The sequence below is a fragment of the Athene cunicularia genome (assembly GCF_003259725.1).
Source record: "Athene cunicularia isolate RWA chromosome 3 unlocalized genomic scaffold, athCun1 chr3_part1, whole genome shotgun sequence".
Classification (NCBI taxonomy): Eukaryota; Metazoa; Chordata; class Aves; order Strigiformes; family Strigidae; genus Athene; species Athene cunicularia.
Genome location: NW_020799097.1, coordinates 124,265,628 through 124,278,441, shown reverse-complemented (window position 1 = coordinate 124,278,441; position 12,814 = coordinate 124,265,628). Strand labels below are relative to the sequence as shown.

Genomic DNA, 12,814 nt, shown 5'->3' with positions numbered 1-12,814 from the left:
TGTTTGATATATCTGACTTTCTGGTTTCTTCAGTATGAGGTTGTTTCATTTATTAGCCTGTTGAAGGCTGATAGGTGAAGATTGTTATCTTGCTTCCATTCTTATTTTTGAATCTGTTTTTTCATTCTTGATCAATATCTGATGCACAAGCTTCCTCTGGCATTGCAGAAAAAAACAGCCCCAAGCTGTGTGATTCCACATCCCACACGGTAGGGCTGAGGAGAGGACAGAGCCCTAGGTCTACTCTTCTTGTGCCAGGGCACTCTGGGCTGACTACCTCTGCACAGCCTGTACCATGTGTGCAGCCATGTCAGGCCTGAAAGGAGACTGAGAAAATGCCTCACTCTACCTTCAAATCTTCACCAGAATTAGTAGTAGATTTCTTTACCTTTGTACCTGCTAGTTGCCTATGCTTTTAAAGATTATATCTTTGTAGGGTTTTTTCTACTTCTAAAAGAAGTGCAAGCCTTTCTGTGCTTCTCTGACATGCAGTATTTTCAGGATCATGTCACAGACAGAAGCACATTTTTAGAATCATCTTATTGCAAGTAGATTCAGGAAACCACCTCTGCAAGTGTTCCTCCATTGTTCTTAGTGAAAGATCAATCCTGACTAAAGAACTTTGATATGAAAAGGCCAGACTACACATATTCAGCTATTTCTGTCACATCTAGAGAAACAGTTAATCTGTAAGCGTTTCTTATGGTATTCTGACACTCATGCTTTTGGTCTTGGACAAAAATGAAAGATCCGCACCATAAAATCTGAGAACCAAAAGGTACCTCTCTTGTTTTTCTGTTGTACAACTTGGAGTGATCTGTTGCTGAAGCATTAGTACAGCTAAAGCTTAGATGACACTGTCTTCAAAACAACTAAAATCTCTATGGCTTCTTTTAAATTTGGTGAGAGCCTCTGTGTATTCAGCACTTCTCTAAATCAATTCACTGATTTCGGATCTGAACCTAAATAATACATTGGTAGAAAGTTGAACAAACTAACACAATGCATTTGACTAAGACACATACAAGTGTGCAGGTTGGAGGGGGTAAAGAGTTGGGTGGAAGTTATATTTAAATCAACCTCTGCTTTCATTCGGCTTATCTGACTCAGTTTTCAACTTCCACAGTTTCTAGAGCGTTTTCTCTTCCTCACAGCAGCTGTTTTACAGCAGGTGCCCTGTTGTTCCCAGGCCTCAATTCCACATCAGGATTCAGGCCTCCAAATTGCAGGGCCTCCCATGAAGATGGCTAATGATAGTATTATAGGTCATAACTCTCTTGCTAAAAAGTATTGACAAGTAGTATAATTTTATCTACAATTCAAGAAGGATGATTAAAAAATATCTTTCTTTCCAGTATTTTCTTGTCTAGAAACTGCCTTTCTGCCTATGATTCTCATGTTCTTGTGTCCACAGCTGTGCATAGCTAGTTGGAAGCAGAGCTGAAAATGTATGTGAATCTCTGCGATGTAAACTGTTCGTATGTTTGTAGGCACTAACACTGTAATGAATTTGACTTTCAAGTGTTGTAATGCAGGGGCAGGCAGTGTACACCAAACAATCCCCCAAACCTGTAATAAAGCAAATGATAAAGCAAATCCGTAATAAAGCAAATATTTTGCTAAATTTTATCTATTTTGGTCTTCTAGTCTGTTCTTCTTACTCAATAAATCCTGTCATTACATGCTCTTCTCCTTCTATTTTAGCTGTATGTACAGCATCATATTCTGTTTTTTCCAGGCAAACTGTCATGCATGTTACTCTGCAAGGAGATGCAGAAGGTAGAATTTTTGTAAACTAATGTTGAAATTTGAGCTGCTGATCCCCAGTGAGACCTGTCTGCTTATTCTTATTCTTGCCAAAAGCATCAGCTGAAGATTGTCAATTCTCTTGAGTACTGAAAATGTGTGACTGAAAGACAAAATACTTAATTTATCAAGAAAGGATATTGGTTTGGGTTTTGTTTTCTTTTTAATACTTGCAAATATAGTGATATTATCTTACTTAGTAATACTTGTAATCTAGAATTGCTTCCTGTCACTGGCAGTGGCCATTACTGAATATTTCAAAATAAGAGGCAGTTTCCTTCTCTTTATTTCATCCCCATCCTCCAAAACGGGTCTCCACAGCATACAATGTGCTGCTTGTTGGGCCACATTCTTGCCTCTAGCAGAGGATTTGTTAAAGCCCTCAAGAGTGGGATTTAATAACTTTTCCAGATTTTTTTTGCTAGACTTGTCTATGATCACTAATTGTCATTTAGATAGATGTTCAAGTCCTCTTTTAATTTCAGCTCACAGATTCATCAATTCTGCATGTCTACATCTGCAGAATGACTAGAAGTACATTACCTTTCCTTTGTGTGTCTTGTCAGAAGCAGGAAGGATTTTTCCCTGCTCGTCTTTTACCTTAGAACTATGAGAAATGTTTTCTTTCATCGGTCCCTCTTTGTCTCTTCCAGAGGTCTCCTTGGATCACTCAGGCTCCCAAAGAACTTTCTCAGCTCTTAGCTAAAGAAGTGGGTATAGTAAATCCTTTTCCAAATTCTGGAGTTAACTAGCTAGTGATTAAATCCAGGGGCTGAATGAAAATTCCTTCCCTTTTAGTTGATTAGGGTACTTTGGGAAATTCTTATGTCAGAAAAGTAACAGTTCATGAAGACCTGACTCTATAGAGTCAGCTGGAAAAAAGGAGAATAGAGAAGACTGGAATTTATCATTTTTAGGCAGAAAAAAAATATGAAAGGAAACAACTACCATTTGCTTTAGCTGTGCAATGTGAATAAAGCGAGAAAGCTCCTTCAGGCACCATAAAGCACAAACCCCAGTTTTCATAAAATTCTTTACAGATCTTAAGCAGTGAAAATCAGGCAGACAGAATTGTTTCTCACTGGTTTCAAGCATCAGACTTTTGCTTTTATTCTGAAATAGAATGACATTAAAGACAAATATGATCTGAGTCTAAATTAGAGCCTTCCATGTATAGAAAAGCAATACTGAAAGTTACTGATTAAAAGAAGGAAAAAGTTACCTTTTTAATAAAAGGCTTCTGACTGCTCACAGGAGGAAAGGAGTCAAACTTGACTCAAATGGTGTGAATCCTCACTGTGGGCAGAGTAATGCTGTGATCTTGGTGAGTAAGGGACTTGACATGAGAGGATGGTTTTTACTTTCACCTACAGAGAAGTCAGAGGCTTGGCTTGGGGATCCTGTCTGTCAGAGATTGAAAGCCCATTGGGGTGTTTTGCTGTGGCTGAGAGGGTGGTCTAGCACAGCACTGCTGTGTCTGTATATCACCATGCATGGTGCTGTTCTTGCAGTCACTTCCCTGCATTCTCCTATTGCCTAATTGGAACCTGAGCAATTAGCTTAAGAATCCTTGTCAGAGTTTCTTTTTGGAAATTGGTGTTACATAGACAAGGTAAGTCTGGCTGTCAGTTCTCAAGACTGTATATGTAATAGAAAAGCAGCAGATAGCTGCAGTTTAATAGCCCCTTGATACCCTCGTCAGCTGGATAATAACTTTAATTGACAGTTAATGGGTCCAGCTACATACACAGGCTTTTTTATTATTTATATTCCAGAGAAAGGTTACTCTTGATAGAGTTTTTAACCTTAGACCTTAAGAAGCTTTTCTAAAATCACAATTCGAGACAAATAGGGGTTTTTACTGTCTACAGAATCATGCAAATTAAACCACTCTAAATATACGTATTTGAAGAGTTCTTAGCTTTGCTGTTTCTATTTTTAGAATGGTGATGAGCTCCAAGGCAAGAACTTGCCTTGTAAAAATATAATCTCACGCACCCCAGTTATGTTCCTGCCCATCTCTTCAGAATACCTGGGATCTTTGCAATGAGGGATGTTCCTCTGTGCTGTTGCACTTACAGCAGCTGTTCACAGACAGTTGCGTCCAACGGCTATTGCTCTGAGGCCTGGCTGAGGGAGGATATGTCAGCAGCAGGCTCCTGGGGCACAGCTGCAAGTGATGGTGTTTATGATGATGATGATGCTTCTGCCTGTACCTGTGGCCCTAGACTGTGGGGCCTGGTTGCTTCGGAGCAGGTTTGTCAGTTGACAGCGGTGCTTATCTCTTGGCTTTCAGCAAATAAAGAGCATTAATTATTAAGTAATAATTAAGGAGTTCATATTGTAGCTGACTTACACTGTTGTTTATTAAATCCAGTGTGTTTAACTAGTGCAGTCTCTGAAGGATTACATTTGGCTGAGTTTTCCAGCTGTCATAAAAGGATGGTGCAGCATCAGCATCAGCGGTGGACTTTTGGAGCAGGGCAGAGCTTATTACCAATTGTGACATTTGGAAGAGTGTCTAGGGGGATGTGCAGTGCCTGCTTATTACATTTCAGAAGCACTTTACCGTTTGCCAGGCTTTTTATTTTTCCTGAATTTCAAATTCCTAAGGGAGTTGGACAGAAAAGGAAGGGTTCATGCTTCCCCAGAATAACTGCTTCCCCAGAATAACAGAATACATCTTACCACACATGAATTAAGGTTCCCCCCAACTTTTCACACCACAAACGTGCAGCAAGTAGAAGAAAAAAAGCAGGGAGCATGACTCAGTACTGGACTATACCCAGTGCTATTCCTCCATCACTGCCTTTTCTACTCCATACCCCAAATTCCTCCAGCCTCTTCCTTCCCTTCTTGCTGCCTTTCACCCACCCTCCCACACTCACCTCCTCCAGGTCTCCTAACAGAGCAGCCAGCATTTGCAGAGCTCCTGGCCGGCTCCTCAGCAATCAGACACAGTGACATGTGCCTCTTCTGTGGGCTGATGGATGAAGAATATACCTAGTTCTGTCATGTGTAAAGCAGAGTCTCACAGATACTGTGTTGTGAGCTACTGCATATTATGACATGAGAAGGCATCAGGGAGACAGCAAAGTAGCAAGGTTTATTATATTCTTATTTTCACTTTCAGTTCACAATTTAAATACCCACAAGGAACAAATTTTCTCTGCTTACAACATTATTTTTGAATGATAATGTAATTGAAAATGCTCTTTTTCCTTTGTTTTCAATGTTGGAAGGTTTCCCAGACAAAGATGCAAGAAGAAAACAGCTGTTTTCTGCTAGGTAGAGATGTGTGCAAAAAATTGTGAACTCTACCATAATTCTGCAATACTGTACAAGAAAGGCTTTAGGATCTGTGATTTACGCAAAGTGATAAGTGTTTGTACAGCACCTAGCAGAATGATGCTTGGTTTTTCGGTGCTTTTCCAATTTTGGTAATGTCAGTTGTACAATGCAAATATATTCCAGTTCATGTAAAGGGATGTAATCAGTAATTCACACGTGTTTTTAACTTTTGTAATCAATGGAAATTTTATTAATGCACGTAAGTGCCATAGGATTTGGTCCCAGAATATCTAGCTTTGCAATGCCTGAACACTCCGGTATGCAGTTATTAGCAGGCTAAGGTGCTATGTGAGATTGGGGTATAATGAGCTCCTGCTCAATTCTCCTTCAGTTTCTTCTTTATTTTCAGAGCAGAGTGGAGTTGCATTACCATGATGATACGTGCACTCCCACTGAAAACTGACTACATAGAAAGAAAAATAAAAGATGGTTTTCTCTGCATTAGCTGTCTCAAGTGCTCAACATATGTAGTTGTAAGGTGCGTGGGCATGTAGGGAGTTCTGCTGTGACATGGGACCCGTTATTGCTTTCTGTGCAGATAGATGTGTCCCCCAAATGATGTGGTTTGGCACAGATTTGCTGTCAGTTGGGAGCTTTGCTCAAGCCCAAACACTATCACCTCTGCTTGAGTTTTCCCATGCCATATGGACATGTCTGATGGAGAGGCAAGAAGAAATTTTCTAGGAGTGGTGAGAGAGCTGTAGCAACCCTCAGGGTTGACAGCTGTGTTCACTTGTCTTATCACTTAATAGCAACTGCAAAATTGGGGACCCTTTTTTATTTGCAGATGATTGCTTTCACTCCAGGTACAATCTGTGAGACCTTCTAAATGGCCCTTTTTTAATGTGTACCATCAACCGAAACAACTGTTAACTTTTGTCCTTCTTGTATGACTCATCATTGCCCATGGAAGTCAAGAATGTGTTGACTTTAACTGTAAAAAGTCATGGTGGGGAGAAGACTCATGGGTAGAAAGAGCACACTGAAGTAAAGGTGGCAGTGTCCAGGGCAGGTGAGGTGTCCAGGGCAAGAGTGGCTCATTTTGTGGCCGACAGAGGATAGTCTTCTGTCTTCTTTGAGGAAAAGTTTAGGAACAGCAATTAACTGCGATGTGCCAAGAGGCAGTATCTGTGGTCTCTTGCAGGTCGAACTTAGCATAAAATCATGGTGATACTTTGGGCAAGGCAGTAGTTTAAGCTCTGACATGGGAGTCCATAGCTGGAGTTTGTCTCCCCAGCTAGAACATGTCTCCTGCTTCTGCTCTTCAGCTACTCTGAAAAAATAGCTATATTCAGTTATGCTGAGCCCCATCTACTCCCAGCGAGAGTGAGTAAAATATTGGTGACTTTTGGGATTGTCTCACCCAGGGATAGAGTTTCTCTCTCATGTATCTCTCTCCTTTCCTTTGTTTTTCCTTTCCACTGTTGTGTTGCTCAGTTCTCTGGTAATCTTTGTTCAGGGACATTTCTTCAGACAAGCTGATCCTAATGGTCTCTTTGGGCCTTTGCAGCTGGCAGGATGGCTGTAGCAAGAAGCAGACATGTGTTTTCACAGTACACCATCTCAGTCTTGAATATCTAAACAATCTCTGTCACTCTGAGATACTCTGGATAACAGTCCTATCATTGACTTTACAACAGGGATGTGCTCTAGCATCATGTAACCAACATCTGGTTGACCTTCAGTCAGTACTGAGAACATAAGGGCAATTTGTATGTCTCCAGATTAACTTAGTTAAGAAAAAAACCCCAACAACTTGCTTTTCTCAGTCTCATAGCTTTCTTGGTTCTTCAGGGTGGCACAATAGAGGCACCCAGCGAAATTCAGCCCTTGCTCCAAGTTATCCATCCACAATATGTGGTCAATCAAATGGCTGAAAGGGGTCAAGGACTTGAACCATTTAGAGACAGGGCTTGCAGCCCTTGTTGAATGTGGCTGCTCCAGTAGTGTCTAACACCCAAGAGCACCAGAGCAGCTCTGGGGTGGGTATGGGATTGGCATTCATTTTGGTGGGCTTGGTCTCAAGCTCCATCTGTGTCAGGGATGAGTCATTCCTAAACAAATGATTCCTGCCCTAAAACAAGTGATGTAATTGCCCTTTTCACAGAACTGCTGATGACAAAACACTGTGGTTTAGCTCTCCCATGCTCAGATCTGCAGTATAAATCTCATAGACCCTCATAACAGGATGGACCTTTGTGTATGGGGCAGGAGGGGAATCGCACGTCCTACATGCAGGGTTCCTGGGAGGCAGTCAGGTGATGTGGGAGAGGGCAAGAAGCTTGGAAAAACCCAGCTACAGATATAACTAGAGAATTAGCAGCTGCTGGCATCCAGCTAAGCCCCTGCGAGGGACAGAGGCAGAGATCACAACATTAGCTCTAGTGAAGCACCAGCAGCTGCAGGGATCACTGCCCACCTGAACTGGGCGGGATTTCTTCACCCAGAAATCCTGAAGAAAGCCCTGCTGTTTGAGGGATGTCTTATTTTACACTCTGACTGCATGTGCTTGAACACAGTTATATGGAGACTCAAACCACTATGTGAGCTGCTTTTGTAGAAGTGCAAATAATAGTATTGCAGAGTTGTTGCATCACCAAAAGTGGCCCAAGTCCAAAGCAGGATTTGGTTATGTGCTTCAGGCGGTAGGGTTATGTGCTTGTACCAGATGGAGACTTTAAATTTTCATCAGCAGGTTTATAAACACAAAGAATATCCTTTTATCAGCCCCCAGGTCTTTTACTAATAAGCAGCAAATGCAAAACTTCAATTAGCATGGAGTGGAGGCGCAGATGAAATAATATACATTCTTACTGATGATCATCCATCATGTGAGCATGAAATCAAGACATGAGTAATGACCTGCTTCACGTTTTTGGGGCTTTTTTTGTTGTTTTTTTCCCCCTTTAACACACTTGGTAGTATAAATGAGTGAAAACAGCTAAAAATAATTTGAGCCAGATTCTGTGGTGATGAAACTTCATTGCAGGTGAATGGAGCATGAGTTTTCAGCCCTGCTCATCTTTTCATTGACTTCTGTGGGTGCTGGGCCAAGCCAGAACAAAGGTGTGTGACAACTGTGTTGTTAAATTTGCCATGGAAGGATAAAGAGTTTACAAAACTACATTTTTCCTGCTGCTGAGAGCTGGTCAGAGAGGTCTAAACTTTGAAGCAACACTGCTGCGTGTTATTAGAGAATCCTGTCTTTCTCAGGGAGTGCAGGTGCATGGAGAGGGAAAGGGATTGATTAATTTAATGCTGCCTTTGCCTTTAGCAGCACGTTTGCTGGCCTACATGGCGTGCTTGTGTGCTGTATGTGTGCCCCAGCTGACAAGCTCTTTCTGGACCCTGCAGGCATCCAGCCACTGGGCTTGTGCCCTGTGATTCATAAATCATTCAGGAAATTTATGCATTACAACAGCAGTATCAGCTTTTTAGAGGATGTCAACGAAGGACCTCTACCTCGACTGATGTATTTTAGGGAAGAAAAGGTTTGAGTGTATTTGCAAAGAACAGTCTTAGCACATAGTTTGAGAAGGTATTGGGAAGTTGTCAGGAAAGCTGAGGAAAGTTGCAACTTCGTGGGATATAGATTGGTTCTGGGAATTCTGTGTCTAACTTTTCGTGTCTTAAGAAGGCTCTGCTGGAAAACTAATCCACTGAGAGGGTCAGGTCTACTGTTGAAAAGGAGAGGTACATCAATTTGAATCAGTTACTGAAAGAAAGCTGTTCTCCCAATAATATAATGGAGTACTTTTTGAATAATCAAACCCCCAAAGTATACCCTTGAAATACTTATTGGTCACTTGTTTGGGGGATTGTGCTTCAACAGAGGATAACTGCTTTAGAGATCATACTGGCTTATAATACAAGAGAATAGAATAGAGTAGAATCATTTAAGTTGGAAAAGGCCTTTAAGATCATTGAGTCTCATTGTAAACCTCATGCTGCCAAGTCCACTGCTAAACCGCTTCCATAAGTGCCACATATACGCATGTTTTATATACCTCCAGGGATGGTGACTCAACCACTTCCCTGGGCAGCCTGTTCCTGTGGTTGACAACCCTTTCGGTTAAGAAATTTCTCCTAATATCCAATCTAAGATCACAAAAGGGCAGAACAGCATTGTAAAGATGACACTATGAAACCAACAGGATTTTGTGCTGCCTAGATCATGTAGGGTTGAGATTTGTAGCTGAAGGCAGCTGCTGCTCTTTTATAAAATACGGCTGTGAGCTGCGTGTAAGAAGTAGCAAGATGACAGCATGGCACAGAGGTTTGCATTGGCACAGGAGTCAGAGTGTAAGTGCCGCTTGATTGAATTATCGGAGATGCATGAGGCTTCAATTCTGACTTAATGTAGGCACCAAGGCTGAGAGATTATTGAGGCAAAATGGACCTGTTCTCTTTAATTAACTCTGATCTGCTACTCTGATGGCATATATCAATGTTAAAAGGAGGTCACTCAGCTTTTCTTTGTACTGTATTGGAAACGACACATTGCAAGAGGAGGAAAAGTTGTATTTAAAATTCTAGAATCAGAGAGGAAGTGAAATGGAAAAGAAAGATCAAAGATAGAAAGTAGGGGGAGGAAGAAAGAGGCAATGTACAGTATGGCTGATCAGACACCCTCATTTCATTTTAATGAATCTCTGACCACTCAGGAAGGGGAGGGTAGCTCATTGTGTACTGGGTGGGAAAGAACAGTCTTCTGCCACTGCACTGAATTTCCCTTTGAACATGGTCTCTTAACAAAATGAAGAACTGTGCTCTGCTTCCATCTTTCACAGAATAAGAAAAGACAAAGCTGTTTTCTGTCTCCCTGCATCCTGCTTATGTAACTTGCAGATAACAGCTGTGCAATCTGTCTAAGCCCTGGAAAATTTTCTTGTTGGTGACTCAGGTGCTTGGCAAATAGGCTGGCATGGCAGGCCTAGAGATGAGGTTGCAGTTAGAGGCACTCTATAGGTACCAGAGCCCAATTCATGTTCTCTTTATGGAGTCTTTTCCTACTAGAAGCTGTGTGTGGCTTGCTGATCGTGCTAGTCATGTCATTGCCAGGTGTCTCTGTGCTGATGCTAGATTAGTTATGTGCAAGTACAAAGCAGCCCCCTTGATTGCATCGGAGCAGAAGAGAATCACAGTCCTGACTGTTGTCCAGGGATGTGGGTCAGCAAGGAGAGAGGATAAGAGCTAGGCAAGAATGAGTCCTCAGCCTTCACATAAATTTTATCTTTAAAAATTAATGCAGGATGTGGGGACACTGTTTAGTGCAGCTGGGCTGCAAAAATGGGACTTCACAGGAAGCACAGGGTCTCCTTTTGAAGGTTCCATTCCCAAACTCTGTGCAGTCACTGTAACAGTGTTGGTTTGGAGGCTCTAGATCTGGCTGAAAGCTGGAGGACAGCACTGCACATTGTGCTGTAGAATTAAAATTGAGAACTATGAAAAGGGAAGGATTAGACCTGAGGATGAAGGGGGAAAATTGAGAGGCAGAACTGCTTCAGCTGCAAGCTAGGCTTCCCTGTGGGTCAGCTGTCATCTCCAGCAGCAGCAGATCCCAATTTCCATCTCTTTGAAAGTATGACTGAGAGGAGCCAGGAGGTCCATAGCACCAGGTAGGTTCAGTCACTGCAGAGGGTTGAGGCTGAAACAACTGTTGAGATCCCCAAATCCAGCCCATCTTATATGAATCTATGCAGCAAGCCCCTCTGACAGTCCAGCCAAGTTTAAAGCAGTACTTAACTCTCTCCTGCACAGAGCCTGTTTTCCAGGCTGTGGTGAGGGGTTCAAAAAAAAGAATTTGCCACAGTGATGACCTGGTGACTAATGAGTTTCATTGATCTTGTGCTTGCAGGAGAGAGCACTTTACCCTCTGCAGTTCCTTCAAGCTTTTCTGCTGGAGGCTCTGAGGAAGCAAATGTGAGATGTTATCCAAAAGCAGGGCCGTGTGAGCCGACTGAACCTAACAACGCTGTGCTGTCATGGATGTATGAACAAGATAGTGCAGAAGATACCAGCATCAGGAAATCTCTTGATGGCTTCTACAAAATGTATTGCAAAAAACAGCCAGACAGGATGGACCCCACCTATGAGGCTGCATCACGATGTCTGTCACAGAAGCTTTCAGAGCTAGCAAACCAGGATGGAACAAAATATGTGTCGCGTTGCCTGCAAATGGCTCAGGTGATCTTGAACAGAGATGGGTGTAAGATCTTGCCAAACCACCCCCCTACTGCTTGTTTTTCAAAGCCAGCTGAAGAAGAAGTCATGTTGCAATACAGAAAGAGAACACCTGGACTCTCAGATGATGTCCTGCGATTCCTCTTGAAACAAACATGGACAGAACAGAGCCCTGACGCTTCACATGAGAAGTGATCAAGACGCTGGTTTGTTTCCATCATTGGAGCTTTGCTTTCACTCTGAAAAGAAGTAACTTTCTTGAGAAGACACTGTTCCTCTTAGCACCACCTTCACCACCACATATTCTGTGGAGAGGTTCATCTGGAGCAGGCCTTGCCACCTTGGCCTCTGCAGGGCAGCACCGCATAAAGAGCATCTGTGGTGTTACAGTGGCTGTTGCTGGGACATCAGACACGATGATTTACACTTACCAGGCTTTTAAATTGACTTACATCCCTAGCCCAGCTAAACCCAGCCCAAATTCAACCCCTGTTCAGGCATGGATGTCCAGATGCTGTTGACTCTGATTGAGCGAGCTTGGCACAGTGTGCCCCAGACCTGGGGGAGGAAATTTAAAATTTTGTTCTGTACCTGACTGCTACTGTGCTACTGCCTCTGCCTCTATGGGTGTGCCAAGTAGCTATGTGTGCAGACATATGATCCCATAGATTATAGGTACAATGCGGGTGAGCCTTTTTGACAGAAAAAGCACGTGTGTGCATGAGAGCGACAGGAAATATGGCTTCTGATCAGGGTTTTTTTTTAACAGGAGAGATAAAAAAAGGGAAAAAAAAGCTTAGTGATGTTTCCAACATTTTAAACACACCAGCTGAGCAGCCTGGTGATTTTTTTTCCTATCTATATGAGGTGGTTTAAGAGCAAGATGAAATAGATTCATGAGTGTGGGCTCTGCAGAGGTGCCCATAGGGAAGCTGCAAAGTTGGTGCCAGCTGCCCTGATAGCTGCCTGCTGTCACATGCAGAGTGCCTAGGAAATGCATAGCTCACATATCAGTGTGCCCAAGACTGTGGGTCACTTGGCTGGTTCTGTAGGGGCAGTGCTGCTTTCTCCAGCTCTCTTCCTACCCATTAGCTTCTGCTGATTTCTGCTATCATAAGGTCTGAGCCCAGAGCTTTCACAGAGGGGAAGCCAATGCTCATTGCTTGAGTACTCTCTGTTACCTTTGTTGGCCCTACACAAGACTTTGTGATTCCTAATGTATTGATAGATAAGGGAAAATGTTCTGTCAGGTGTTTGAACCACGGAGATGGTTACTTTCCAGTAGAGATCATCTTGTGTTGGTTGGTTACAGCAAGGTTTGCTTCTTCTAACAAGCTCTGCTGCTGTTAACACACAGAACTTTCTTCCTCTGGTTTTAGTTGCCAAGATCACCACTGGCTGCAGTGGGAACTGGCTCAGTGCAGTGGTTCCCTGGCTTGGGTTTTGGTGACTCTCGCTTGCCCTGTGACATTAA

General features: G+C 42.6%; 1 protein-coding gene across 2 annotated transcripts in view; it reads left to right on the top strand.

Annotated features, from left to right (window-relative positions):
* The window catches only part of SHLD1 (shieldin complex subunit 1), a 49,330-nt gene extending 37,612 nt beyond the window's left edge, over positions 1-11,718 (top strand). For both annotated transcript variants that reach the window (XM_026846388.1, XM_026846387.1), the window contains exon 4: positions 11,015-11,718. In XM_026846388.1, the coding sequence (XP_026702189.1) occupies positions 11,015-11,535 (521 nt within the window). In that variant the 3' untranslated portion in view covers positions 11,536-11,718. The remainder of the gene's footprint in view (positions 1-11,014) is intronic.
* The last annotated feature ends 1,096 nt before the right edge of the window (positions 11,719-12,814 follow it).